The sequence below is a fragment of the Sapajus apella genome, unplaced genomic scaffold, assembly GCF_009761245.1.
Source record: "Sapajus apella isolate SASKATOON/1434 unplaced genomic scaffold, GSC_monkey_1.0 scaffold21, whole genome shotgun sequence".
Classification (NCBI taxonomy): Eukaryota; Metazoa; Chordata; class Mammalia; order Primates; family Cebidae; genus Sapajus; species Sapajus apella.
This window is the reverse complement of record NW_022436961.1, coordinates 17,036,982-17,051,626: the sequence shown is the minus strand read 5'-3', so window position 1 is coordinate 17,051,626 and position 14,645 is coordinate 17,036,982. Positions and strand designations below refer to the sequence as shown.

The following is a 14,645-nucleotide window of genomic DNA, read 5'->3' as shown; positions in this document are numbered from 1 at the left end:
AAAAACAAAAAAAGAAAAAGAAAAAGAAAAAAAAAAGTTACTTTCAGTTTCTAAAGGCAAATTCTATAAATTTTAGTAATTGTGATCTTTACAAGGGTATTAATATAGTTTTGGAGTTTTTTGTTATTTAGGTAAAGAGGTAAATTCTGTTCAATTCAATAATCAAACATTTTACTAACCACATTATATCCACTGTTGGAAGGATTATGCAAGATGAAGGAATTGAACATGAAGATAAATAAGAAATACGATTGATCATGAACTTTTAAAGAAAAGATAAAAACTTTGCACAGTTAACTAAAATTAGAATGAGAATATGATGTTTTATTAGAAATACTACTATAGCATTTTGGAAATATAGAATAGACAGCAATGTTATTTTTGACAAAGATATTAACCATGGAAGTCTTTGGACAGGGTGTTGAATTACGGGTAAGAGCATTAAAAAGAAATGGGGGAAAAATTGTTTCAAGCAGCTAGAATGCACACAGATCAAGAAATTTAGATGGCAAAACATGGAGCCATTCTAAAAAAACAAAACAAAACAAAAAAAAAACAGCTGACAGTATAGTTTACTGGAAGTAAAAGTTGAGTGTGATGATGAACAGAAAGCAAAAACAAATAAACAACAACAGCAACAAAAACCTAAAGAAAAACAGGTTTGGGGGAGACACTTAGCAAATCTAGAAAATCATTCCAAAGGAGAGTGTTGGGGCACAGCGGAAGAGTCTGTTTTATAATATTTCCCCTAAACATGAATATGATAATCACAGCAGATTAATTAGAAAGGACAGTAAATATTCAAAATGGAGGACACAAATCTATACTCAGGCTAAGATGACACTGTGGGCTTTTGAGCAAGAATCATGCTAAAATAATTAAATAACCATGTAAGCAGCGGTTAGGTGGCAATCGCCGAACAGGAGATAAGGTGATCTTGAACTGTCATAGTGTCGTTGGGAATGAAAAAGAAGAAATAAAAATAAGAAAAGTTGATTTATTAATGTGTTGATTAGATACTAATTAAATCTACTTTTAAATATTAATTTTCAATAACCCACAAGTAAAGGGAATAATTATTAAAAATATACTAGGTCCAAACTAATTCATTTACATAATGTCTCATTAAATTAATACAGCATCCCTGTGAAGAATACTGCTATTTGTCTAATGTTTATAAAATACGCATTTAGGTTTAGATAGATAACATGTCAAACTCAACAGTCACTAAATATAAAAGTCAAGTTTCAAACCCAAAATGTCTGATTTCATATCCCCTTCCAAAATGACACTATACTGTCTGTCAAAATTAGATAAATCACATGTGCCCTAGTCAGTTTTTGCTGTTATAACAAAATACCTAAGACTAGGTAATTTAGAAAAATCCAGAAAATACTTTTTACAGTTTAGGAAGCTGTGAAGTCCAAGATCAAGGCACTAGCAGGTTCTGTTTTCTGAATAAGGGTGCTGTCTGCTTCCAATTTGACACATTGTTGCTGCACCCTCCAGAGGCAAGGAATGCTGTGACCTACCTGGGGGAGGGCAGAGGAGCAAGAGGTCTAAACACCACATGAAGCCTCATTTACCTCTTTTATAAGGGCCTTAATTCCATTTATAAAACAAGAGCCCTCCTGGCCTAATCACCTCTTAAAGACTCCACCTCTTAATACTATCGCATTGGCCCTTAAGTTTCAACACCTAAATTTTAGAGGGGACACATCCAAACCATAGCAATGTGTGACATTACAGGATGATGAACAAGAGTATCATAACTATAATGACGATGAAGTTTGATGTAGATTGTACTGAAGTTCGAAGATAATTTCTCTGAAAATAAATAACATGAATTTTTATAATACATGACAAAACCTAAAATTTTAAGTAAAATGTTAATTATAGTTAAAACTATTGAGTAGTTTGACATAAATTAGGCACTATTTTAAGCTTTCTACATCCTCATGTAATCTTTAAAATAGACACATAAATTATGGTACTATTTCTTTTACAGATTATAAAATTAAGACACAAAGTGATAAGTGGTTGACACTTAAGGAAAGGAGGAGGTGGCAGAACCAAGACAAGGTCTGGGTCTAGTACATTTGAGTTTGTTACCTTCTGGTAACAATGTCTTCCTGAACAGAAAATCAAAAAATCATTTTCTCTTTTTCAGTTGTTGAAGGGATCAAGAAAATAAATGAATCAGAAAACTGTAGTGACAGTAAAAATAAATTCAATTTCTAATGCACTTACAGAAGGAAAACCAGATGATTTCATCAACTCATAAATCGTTACTGGACTTAATGTATGAGCGTGAGGGTCAGGTTGATTATATATGTTATACAGCTTTATACATTTTATAACTTCATCTAGATGATATGGAAAAACTTGAAAATTCATTTTTTTCATACAAGACAGGAAAAAATAAAAGGAGAAACTAATAGACATAGTGAAGTGTGGTTAGATTCATGACATGATATTATAAGAACAGTTCTACATTAACAGAGGCTAATTCTGTTTTATCTAATTTAAATGAAATATAATTGTATATTTGAAATCATATATTAAATAGAAAATATAAGAAGAAAACACACAAAGCACAAGACTGAAAACTCCAACATCAAATATGTGTATATCATGAGAAATATCTCACTTTACTGTGGGTACCTGGTTCTCTAATTCCAATCATCTCATCAGAACTTTTTTTAGTATTAATATTGAAATGGGAATTACAATTGTGTTAGAACTTGTTTCCATTGCTCTGAGATAATCTTCCAGTGACATTAGATATTTCTGTAACAATTCTACAGGGAGCACTTCAGAACATTTCCTTCTGGCAGGGATTTAAGAAAAAATATGGACAGTCACTGTGTGAAATTTAGTTGAGAAATTTCCTCTTAGACAAAATAATGTTTTAAAGCCCCATGTGATGTTATAAGTTCTAATTAATATTCCTAGCTTCCTGAATACCAGAGAATTCTGTGTATTCTTAAATTTGCCTCCACCACTGGGGGTGTTCTGTAGGTCTTATCATGTCTGAAAATGCTTTCAACTTCAAGATCTCCAAATGCAAAATTACATTTTCTGATGATAAACCTGTCTTCATATTATAATTCCCATATTTCTTAACATCTATTGAACTTCATCATTAGTTCATCACCATTTGCCATTTTTTGCCTCTGCATTGTTTTGGTAACCCAACCTAGCTTCTGACTTTCCTTGTCATGACTCAATGAGAAAAGTAATGGTTAGTCATATGAAAACATCTTTTTTTTTTTTTTTGCCACTTTAAGAATACCACATCTTTAAGACTTTCTATCATTCCTGTATAGCAAATCCTCACTTTTGAGTTTCTCTCACTGTTAATTCTGTTTTTGTTCTTAGATAAGCACAGTGCTGTAAAACCATACTTATTAGAGCCAATAACTGGGTAGTAATGTAATTGAAAGTATAAATCTGAGCCACTTTTCAGTTTTTAAAATTTAACAGGACACCATAAAACTGGTGTAAATCAGCCCTGTCTCAGAGAAACCAGGATGTGTTATCATCCTGCCAGAAATATATGTATTTTCTCATCTAAATAACTCTTCAATTCCACATGAAATCATTCATTCATTTATTTATTCATTTTGGACTGGTTCCCTGTAAGGTATTTCCAACATCAGTTTTGAGCTTTTTCACTTGCCTCAAAGAACAAATTTCTTCACTCTCATTCTAATTTTAATTCAACCCAAATCCCTCATTTTCTCCTTCTAGAGGACAATCCAAATCTCACCACCTCCAAATGTTCCTCTTGCTCTGTAGTCATTATCCTTTAGTCTGGATTTTTAAAAAATTTTAAAAGTCCTTCAATTTTTAGTTAAATCCGATTCATTTTTACTCCTTCAAAACTTTTCTATGTTTTCTATTGCTGATATCATTGTGTTACATAATACTACCTCAATGGCTTTCTTTTTTGGAGGGGTTGGGCCATTATATTCCCTCAACTTACTTCTTATACTCATCACAACATCCCTGAATATGTAAAATATATTTTCCCAGCCCATTGATATCACCTAAGAATTTCTGCTTGGTTTTATATAAATCTGTCCACGTTGGGCTTGCTTATCCATAATGATAGATTCAGATATTTCTCAATTGTCACGTCCCCATCCTTTTCTACAGATGGGCTGGTTTATATATGTGTGTGTGTATATATATGTATGTGTGTGTATGTACATATATACACATATACAGATACACACATATATACATATGTGTGTACATGTATATATAATATATGATTATGTATAATCATAATTAACATATGATTATATATGATATATATGATCAATTACATATGGTTATGTATGATCAATTATATATTGTTATGTGTACAATTATATATATATATATATAAACCAATTTTACATGATGATTTAATGTTAGAAAGAGAAAAGCTAAATTTACTTTGGTATTGAGCTTACAAATTTTACTTTTCCGTTTTTATAATCATTATATTTTCTTATTCATGCTTAGTCATGACAGAAGAGCAGAAGATCAAACACCGCATGTTCTCACTCATAGGCAGGTGTTGAACAATGAGAACACATGAACGCAGGGAGGGGAGCACTACACACTGGGGTCAGTTGGGGGGAAATAGGGGAGGGACAGTGGGGGGTGGGGAGCTGGGGAGAGATAGCAAGGGGAGAGATGCCAGATGTAGGTGATGGGGAGAAAGGCAGCAAATCACACCGCCACGTGTGTACATATGCAACAATCTTGCATGTTCTTCACATGTACCCCAAAACCTAAAATGCAATAAAATAAATAAATGGGAAAAAAAAATTCTTCCTTTTCGTGTCTCCACATAAAATTAGCCAACAAGTCTGTAGATTTTTCTTCCAATACATTCTTCAAACTACTACCAAGTTATACAATATTAGTAATACTGTATCAGCCCTAAACAGTACTTCTGCCAGATTAATCTTGAAGCCTGCCTCCAGTCATTTCAAGCCATTGAAATATATAAGAACTTTTAAAGTGTCTTCTCTTGGAACCTGACTTAATTACATTCTCCTTTGCTTTGTATGTATGGCTTTCCTTTCTCTGTCCCCAAAATGTACTCCTCATTGCTTTCTCTCCCAATATTCAAAAATTGAAATCTCATACGTTAGTAAGATCAGATGGCATGCTATTTCCTAAATGTTGCCAGCATGTTCATTTTGTTCCAGCCTCCAGGGACCTTCCCTGTTGAAATTCCACATTCTTAATGACTTTATCGTAGTCAATCTCTTTCATGAGCAATTGTTTACTATTTGCCAGATATAAAATCCTCTTTCTTTAATTCCCAATAGCACACTGTTTAGTTATGTTATTCTGTCTCTCATAAGCATTATTTGTGTACCCATTTTATCTTTCTCATAAACTGCTATTTTCGAAAGGATCTGACATACATCTACTCATTGTTTGAATACTTACTAATATCAGACTATCATTAATTACTTGTGAAAATTATTGTACAAATGTGATTCAGAATATTTTAGTTATTTGTATAACTGTAATATAAAAATATTACTAGACTTCTCTGCAAACAAAGTTCTTTCCAACAGTCAGGTAGCAAGTATCATACAAAGTAAATAGTTGAACTGACTGATGCATGAAAAAAGTAAAAGATTTATTCATGGGCAAATCCTAGTCTGTGGTAAAGCTAGAAGACACAGTCCTTTAAATCTTCTTTTTCATTTTAAATAGAGCCCTCTATATGCATGCAAAGTGCTGCAATCATTAATTAAGTAGATTCAATATCTCATTTTCATTAAATCATCACTGATTTGAGCTCACTGTTTTCTCAATTTAGGCCTAAGAAAATTATGGGCAGATATTCATTCTCCAATTAACCTAAAAGTGAACTATATTTCATTGCTTGTAGGATGGTATGGGAAATCTGAGAGTCACCAAGAAGGGAATCCGACTTGAAGGTATATCTGAGTTTCTACTTCCATTGTATGTGAAAGAAATTCATTCTCGAAAGGTATGTGATACTGGCTTTGGCTTACTGTAAAAGATAATTTAGAGGTTATATTTTTAGCTTGAAATAGGAGGACAGAATCCCCTTATCTCTTCAGCATGTGTTTAGTTTCCTTAAGCTAAATACCTATGTTTAAAAATCAAAATTATAAAATAATTGAAAATTAGTGAAGAAGGTTAGTTTCCACCCGACAAAACAGAAAACCATTTTGAACTAAACTGCAGTATTACTTTTGCTACGCTATAAAATGTGCCTCTCTATTTTCACTGGAAATTAAAGTATAAAGTTATAGTAAATCCAAAGGGGGCATTTGATATGTCTTAAGTAATTTTTCCCAAAAGGCACTGATTTGAATTAATGCTTTTAATTCAACATATTATATATCACATCAGCTTTAATAGACATGCATTTTCTAAAAGAGATGACAAAGAATTTTAATGTAGAAATTAAATGTATTTCTATGTACATTATGTAAAATAAGCCAGAATATTTATCCTTCAAATATGTGTGTGCACGTGTGCTACCTGTGTTTTATCTCTTAGAAGCATGCTAAAAATTAAGATTGTAGCTTAGTTAATGTTCTTTTTGGCTTATGTACATTACCTCTCAGAAGGTAGTAAATATTCTTGGATTATAACAAACTTACTAGAATTTTTCATACCTATTACACATCTCCCTGAGGGATATATATATATATATATATATATATATATTTGTGGAAATAAGTTTATTAAGTTAGAAATAATGGAAAGTGTGTTAAATAAAAGTTGGAAAAAGGTCATACTTATTTCTTGAATGTGAAAGTCTATTTTAGACTAAAATAATGTTTTACTATTTTAATCAATGTAGAAGATTAGCAAATAGGTTGCATAGTGAGCCATAATTTGAATAATTTGTATCTAAGTTATTTTTCCTTAAGCATCAAAGTGAAAACAGAACAAAGGATTGTTTTTCATAAAACATTTAATTAGGATAACTATATCAATCTTAAATTTCCTTTTAAAATATGCAAACTGATACAGCTGTCTAATATACTGTATTGACTGTATTCTGGTACTAGAAATTTTATTTTGACACTACTTCAGTTTCTGGATATTGCCAGACAAGTAAAACAGTAGACAGATGTACGAATACCTGATCTTACATAATTAAACTTTTAAAAAGTATTAAATTTAAAATAAAAAGTTTAGTTATTTTGTTTCATTTTGTTTTATGAAGAGGAGAAAAAAACAAAACCATGCTTACACATATTAGTGTCTTACTTTCATTTAAAGTCACCATCTTGGACAGTTATTTATTGAATTCTTGTGTTTGGCACTATTAAATAATTTAATATATGAAGGAATAAAAACTTGTACATAGAAATCAAGAAACTGCTTACCATAGGAAGAAAGTGAGACTAAGCATAGGCCAAAACTTCTCTGAAAATGCATCCTATTGACAAGTCCAGGGTCAGCAAAAATGATTTACCTCTGAAGTCCTTTAGGTTCATTTGTAGTGGCTAGCTGGAAACCAAATTTAAATGACTGTGAAACCCTCTACAGTAGGCAGGTTGTAGAATTTATCTTCTCAGCCAAATACTTCATTTCTGAGAGCATAAAAACAGGTTGCAAATTAGGATTATCTTGAGAAGCAGGGATATGTGTGGATTCCACCTATGGACCATAGAGGGTTGAGTCCCCTCACATTATAGCCAGTTGCGATTCCTAATTTTCATCCCTGGGAAAGATAACTTCATGTTCACAAGCATTTCCAAAACCTACTGTATTGACTGAAGAATATGTGCTTCCTTTCACACCCCAGCCCTGATGCAGGTCCTCCTGTGTCTTCTCTCATTATTGTTTGTCTCCCTGTAAGTAGGAAGCACGGGAAAGGTGGAAACATTGGTAGCCATACAGGAAATCCGGTGCAAGAACAGAAATAGGAGGGGACTCATGTATTTCTTGAAAATTCTCTGCACATACACTTCAAAAATAAATACGTAAGAAATCTCCAGACTGCTTTCCACAGTGGCTGAACTAGCTTATGAACCTAAAATATAAGTTGGATAAATAAATAAATAAATATTTAAAATACAGAGAAAAATATATTTTATAAGCACCTCTCACATTATGATTTACTTGTTCATGAATGTCATAATGCCTATTTACTTCCATAAAGGTAGCCACAATTTCTCTTAGCCTTAGTTTGTTCATTATTAAGTGAGTTTGGTAGAAACTTACCAAAGTGTTTAACTCTTAGGTTAAGGAAGAACACAACCATTTCAGTAACAAAAGTAGAAATGAGAGCTTTAATTTTAAACATTCTGTTACACATTTTAGTCTTTTCATGCATTTTCATATACTCAACAATTTTATGATAAAATTCCAAAGTTCCCATATTTCTAAGGTAAGGAAATCTATTAGAAAGTTTAAAAGCCACTTTGGAAGATTCAAGGAAGCTGAGAGAAAAAAAAGTGCTGGGTACAAGAATTTTGATTTCTGTGTATGATTGTGTATGTTTAACCTCATTAATGCCATCCTGTTGCCCTCTTTAAATCTAGCTAGTATTCCACTCTTACATACAGAATTTTCTTATTTACAGTTGCTTTGTTGTACAGGCATTTAGTCCTACACATGGAAAAATAATAAAGAGATTTATTGGACAGAAAATGTAGTTGCCCATTGATACACATCTAGTCACCTAACCTAATCAACTATGGGCTGGACCAACTTTACAAGCTCCGCTCACCCTCTCCCCATCACTAAATACCTACAGACATTTAAAGTTATATTATTAGACTCAGCAATTTACACCCTTCTTCATGCTTTTCAAATATTAACCTTTTCTAAGTAGTCTATTAAAAAAACTAAATAGAAAAACATAACATAGTGTATCCAGGAAATATCTTAGAATTCAATGTATTTTTCAAAAAAATTTTAATCGCATTTTAGGTTTGGGGGTACCTGTGAAGAACATGCAAGATTGTTGCATAGGCACACACATGGCAGTGTGATTTGCTACCTTCCTCCCCATCACCTATATCTGGCATTTTTCAAAATTAATGTTATCCTCAGAGAAGATTACTCATAGAACATTTGTGAAGTTAAATATATAATATTATTTAGACAAGAACAAATCAAAGGATGTATAATTTGGGCTAGTTTATATAAAAGGCAATGATGATAACATTCTGCATCTATTTTCAAGGCCCTTAGTCCAACTTTAGGTCAAAACATTTAAAATATCAGGAATTTAGGACATCTAGTATTCAGACTTTTGAAAAACTTAATTGGAGTGTGTTTCCCAGGGATCCATGAGTCCAAAGTAGTAATGTGGTCAAATTACATACATTTAACTTCTTCTACCCAGCAAAATTTGCATCATGTAGTTTTTCAGAACCTCTTATCTGAGAGGGACTGAACAGCCCTCTTGGTTTGTTTCTTTGTTTCCTGTTCAAGGATTCTTAGTTGAGGTGGTACCTCAGCACTGCCACTGATCCCAGCTTCCTACATCACAGACTGGTACTGGTGACAGAGGACTTACTACCAGATAATTCAAATTCTGACAAGCCCAAAGTTAAGCAAGTAAGTTTTGAGTTCCCAGGACAGCCGTATTAGCAGAGGTTTGAATAAGACTCTGCTTTTCTCATCATGTCCATTTCACTGTGATGTTAACCCAGTTCTAGGTTCCACCAGTTTTGCAGCTTGCATATTCAATTATTCTTTATGGAGTTCAGACACAAAGCAATGAGGCAAGGCAAGCACAGCAAATGTCTTTCCTGACTACACAACAGGCTAACCTCCTTACCTGTTTCTTTTAGGTATCACAGCAAATCTCCTCTGCTTAGGTTTCTTTCTTTGGTGCAAGCTAATTCATATACATAGATATCTAGAGGCTTTCATAATCATTTTATTAACATGGTTATCATTATCATATTATATTTAGATTTTTTATGCAGATAAAGTATGTACTTTTACAGTAATTTTAGTCAAGTTTAAAAAAAACACAAACCACTCTAAAGTATTTATACTCAGAAAGAAAAAACTGTTAACATTTCATGAACATACCACAGTTATATAATTATATATTTGCACAAATAAAAGAATAAAATATATAGATACATGAAGACTATTTGTAATTAATATATGTAATTTTATAGCAAAAATAATGAAAAATAAATTAGAAAATGGCTGAACTTACTTAAATATTTCTTTATCATAAGAACTTTTTAAAAATAAAACTTGTCTTTATGGTTAAGAATAAAAGATTATAAATACCATTAAGAAGCTGAATGCATTAGCTTCATGTTTTAATTTCAGATAGCTTTTGTTAACTCCCTGCAGTGTAATTGAAGATGATTAGCTCCTCTCCAGTTTGTCCTCACTTCTCTTCATTTCCAGTTTGTTGATAATTATATTACTTTAACTTTGTCAGAATTCGTAATATTTACATTTGGTTCTTCTGCAACTTTAACTGCCTCTGGTCTCTGATCTTCATTCTACATATAATGGCTGCAGTACTCATCATCACAAGTCTTCTTTATCTTATGGATTTTCCATTTCTTAGTTCATTAGCCAGATCATTCCTTCTTTCCTGGTATTCTTAATTAGTTTTGTTTGTTAGTTTTGATTTGTTTTATTTCCCTGCATGGGGGATTTTCTAGGAAAAGCCAGAAAATTTGCTAGATAGATTCTAAAAGAACTGTAATAGTGCTAGTTGGTTTTTTAATCCTTGAAACATTTCATGTTTCAGGTGTCTGACTGTTGCCTTTATTCTTTTCTGGGAGTGTTATTAATGGTCCATGCCTTCCTTGCCTCAGATTTGTGAACACATTTCTCTATTAAGTCCAAGCACTGAATATTGCCATAAGAAATCCTGTGGCATCCTGGTATTTTTCTCCTTTCGATGACATGAATGTTCTGCTTGGATGCCTTCTATATTTTTACCATTTCACTTTTTTCATTTCAGAGAAATTTTACCTATTTTGTCACTTAATAGCTTTCAGCTTTATTTATTTGTTTCTTCTACTTTAGAGAAAGCAGTAATTCTTATGTTGGATCATCTTTGTTCCCCATAGCTATCATAATTTCATGAATAAATTTTAACTCCTTATATTTCTTCTCTAAATACAAGTAACTGTCATCTAGAGGTTATTTTAAGCATTCCATTCATTTATTTTTTTTCCAAATAAATTTTGCCCTCACTTTCTCTAATTTATATATTTTATGTATAATGGTGAATCTCAGAATTTTCCTTTGGTCTACAATCTTCTTTTTATTTAATAATCATGTTTTACTGTCTATGTGTTTGGCTTAATTAAAAATAGTGTTTAAATGTTAATGATTACAGCACTTTCCTTACCTAGTTTGTAACTCCTGGTGAGTTACAATTGGAGGTAGGGAACTATTGTCTAGCTCTTTTGTTTGTTTTGCTAGAGAGGTTATAGTTGGAAGGGGAAAGGCAGACTCTGACTGTTCAGTCTCTTCTGAAGTTCTGAGGTGTTTCTAAATGATTTGCATCAATCAGCCATATATTTTAATCCCATAATTCTTAGCTGCACTTTCTGTCCTGTAGAACACTTCCAATGGTGTATACAGTACTCAATTCCTGGGAGCTTTTTCCATCACTCACTACTTACTATCTGCTTTTCCTTTATTCAGAATAGTTTATTTGGGCTAGAGTTTCATGAATACGTTTCTGGACATATGGGTTAGGGTAGGGTAGGGATTCATGATCTATGCTGCTTTGAAATAATCTCTTTCTTTTGTTTGACTTCTGCTTTTTTCATTTTATGCCATAAATTTATATTATAAAATTGTTGTTCAAAAAAAACTTGAGGAAGTAATTGTTAAATGGTGAGGGAGATTTTGAAAAACTTTTCTGGAGTTTGAAGTGTAGTATTAAGTAGGATCCTTTCTTCCTCCATCTCTTTCTTTTCTTGCCCTTCTCTCTCTTCTTCCCATGCCTCTCCTTTCCCCTTGCCCTCCTTCCCACCCTTCTTCCTCCTTCTTTTTTTCTTTCTTTTGGACAACCAATAGTTTCCAATACCATAATAAGAATAGTCATATTTTTTATTACCGAATTGAAATACAACCTGTCTTATACACTGCATTCTCAAGCATACACAGACTTATTTCCAGCAACTTTATGCTGTACTATTGATATACTTGCAAGAAACACAAAGCCTAGCTTTAAGAATCTTTTCTTCTAATTAGTAGAGTGAGTTCTTTGTTTTTGCTATTTTTGAAAAGCTTTTGCCTATTGTGCATTTTCTCTTCAAAATAAACTTAATAATCAGCTGTCAAGTTTTATAAAACTTTATGTTGCGAACTTAATTATGGTTACATTTAATTTTTGGAGGATGACATCTTTGTAATAGGTTGGTGCAAAAGTAATTGTGGGTTTTGCCAGAACCACAATTATATGGCAAAAATCAGAGTTCCTTTTGCACCAATCTAATAATATTGAGTCTTTCTATCTAGGAGCATGGCTCTTCCCTCATTTCTTTCAACACCTATTTTGTGATGTTCAGAAACATTTCTTAACAACCTTCTCCCTATAAACATTGCATATTTCCTGTTAGTTGTTTAACTTTTATATTGCCTAAATTAATAGATTTTCAATTCTTTTTTTTATAGACCCTTGTGCTTGTACAGAAAAGCTATTATTTGGGGTATTGTGTATATAAATTGGCAATTTTCTTGAAATTGTATTATTTTATTATATTTCAAATTATTTCTGTGGTTCACATGGCATATAATGATTTTTAATACTAATAGCTAACATTCAGCGTTACACTACAACTCTGGAGTCCAATAACTGGTTTCAAACCTTGGCTCTGTCATTTAACAGTTATGACTTGTAACTTAGTTAACCTCTCTTTGCTTTAGTTTCATCATCTGCAAGTTGAAGTTCATAGTAGTGCCTCATATTTTAATGACTACATTGTTATACTTACTAGATAAGATAAAAGCAATATAATCCTACCACAATAGCCAGCCCAAGGAATGTTATTCTTCATTATTTTTATTCCCAGCTAAACATTGCACTAAATGTTTTACATGTGTTAGCTCATTTAATCCTCACTATGTGGTGGGCATTATTGTCAAGGAAAGTATAATTTGAAAGTAGAGTCAAAGGATTTGATGACATAGTTGCATATGGGATGTTAAGAAGAAAAGAAAATATAGCATGATATCAAGAATTTTTGGTCTGAGCAATTGCCACTAATCACTACAAGGAAGAATGGGGAATGCAGGGGCGGTGGTAGGTTAGGAGCACAGTTGTGGAGCTATTAACTTTGTCTATTAGATGATCATGGTAGTGGACATATGAGTCTAGCTTTCATGTTGGAAGTGCAGTCATGTGTGTGTGTGTTTGTGTGTGTGTGTCTGTGTGTATACATATATGTGCGTATGTACATGTATACACACATATATATATATATATATATATATATATATATATATATTTGCCTTGCACCTCCAACATGAAATCTAGACTCATATGGCCACCAGCATGATACATATATATGCATACACACATACACACACACACACACACACACACACACACACATATGTACGTATACACCGAGGAAATTAGTATAGATGGGAAATATAAGATATCTGTGGAATGAGTCACTGGGTACTCCAATACTGAAGAGTTTGAGAAGAAGTGAAAGAGCCAGGCACAGTATAAGAGGTAAAGCCCAGTGAAATAGTTCGAAATACCAAAAGAATATGATATCCTGGAAGCAGAGAGAAGAAATAAGAAAGTGTTTCCAGGTTGAAAAAGTGAACAAGAGTGTCTGATAGGTCAAGTAACATGGAGACTGCAAATTCTTCCTTCTACTGTTAGCTTGATTATAGTTTAGTTAGGCACAAATGTTATAAATTACAGTATAGTCAGGCATATTATATTTTTTCACATACTTTGTAGATATCTATCAAGATGATTTTTATCATTTTTATTATTTAATGTATTGAGTGCATGACCTGAAAAGATATATAAATGGTGATGCATCATTTTATTATTGGGATGAACTTTCCTTGTTCATGAGGTAGCAATCTTAAACTGTTGAATTAAGTTTACTAATATTTTACTCTGAATTATTGCATATATTCAGTTTTACATCTTTTCTCCATGTATTTTATTTTCTTTATTTTTCTTACTTTTCCCATAGTATTTCCTTAAATCCATTCATTGTGAGACTCTAATTTTGGTCCTATACATCAATTTTAATAACATAATATTACTTGTTTTTAAAGGTATGATTTAATTTCACCATGAAATTGCCTAGTCATGGAGACTCTTCTGAGGCAAAATAAGTGACTAATTGTCTGTTTTTTTCTATGAAAATTGTTCTCTAATATTCCAAATCAATAGAACTTGCTTTTATTATTTATTTTCATACAAAATTATCCACTTTACACAGACATATATAATTTAATATCTCATGTTGCCTTTGTGTGTTTCCCCTTCTTTTTTATTTAAACATTCTGACCAGTAAATTGTCTTCCTATTATATTTTTCTTTTTACTTAGAACAAGTTTAGGTTTTAATCAATTAAATATTTTTACCTTTTAAATTCCTGTTTCTACTTTTCGTTTTTATATTTACCAATTGTCATTTTTCTGGTTTATTGAATTGAATT

The 14,645-nt window shown here is 32.1% G+C and overlaps 1 protein-coding gene and 1 non-coding gene across 2 annotated transcripts in view; one reads left to right on the top strand and one right to left on the bottom strand.

Annotated features, from left to right (window-relative positions):
• The window catches only part of SGCZ (sarcoglycan zeta), a 1,170,111-nt gene that overhangs the window by 925,671 nt on the left and 229,795 nt on the right, over positions 1 to 14,645 (top strand). Inside the window, exon 3 of the mRNA XM_032288341.1 lies at positions 5,909 to 6,010. Within this exon, the coding sequence (XP_032144232.1) occupies positions 5,909 to 6,010 (102 nt within the window). The remainder of the gene's footprint in view (positions 1 to 5,908; positions 6,011 to 14,645) is intronic.
• LOC116558565 lies at positions 10,640 to 10,701 on the bottom strand. Its single transcript, XR_004272069.1, has one exon. It is a non-coding gene; the product is annotated as a U7 small nuclear RNA (small nuclear RNA).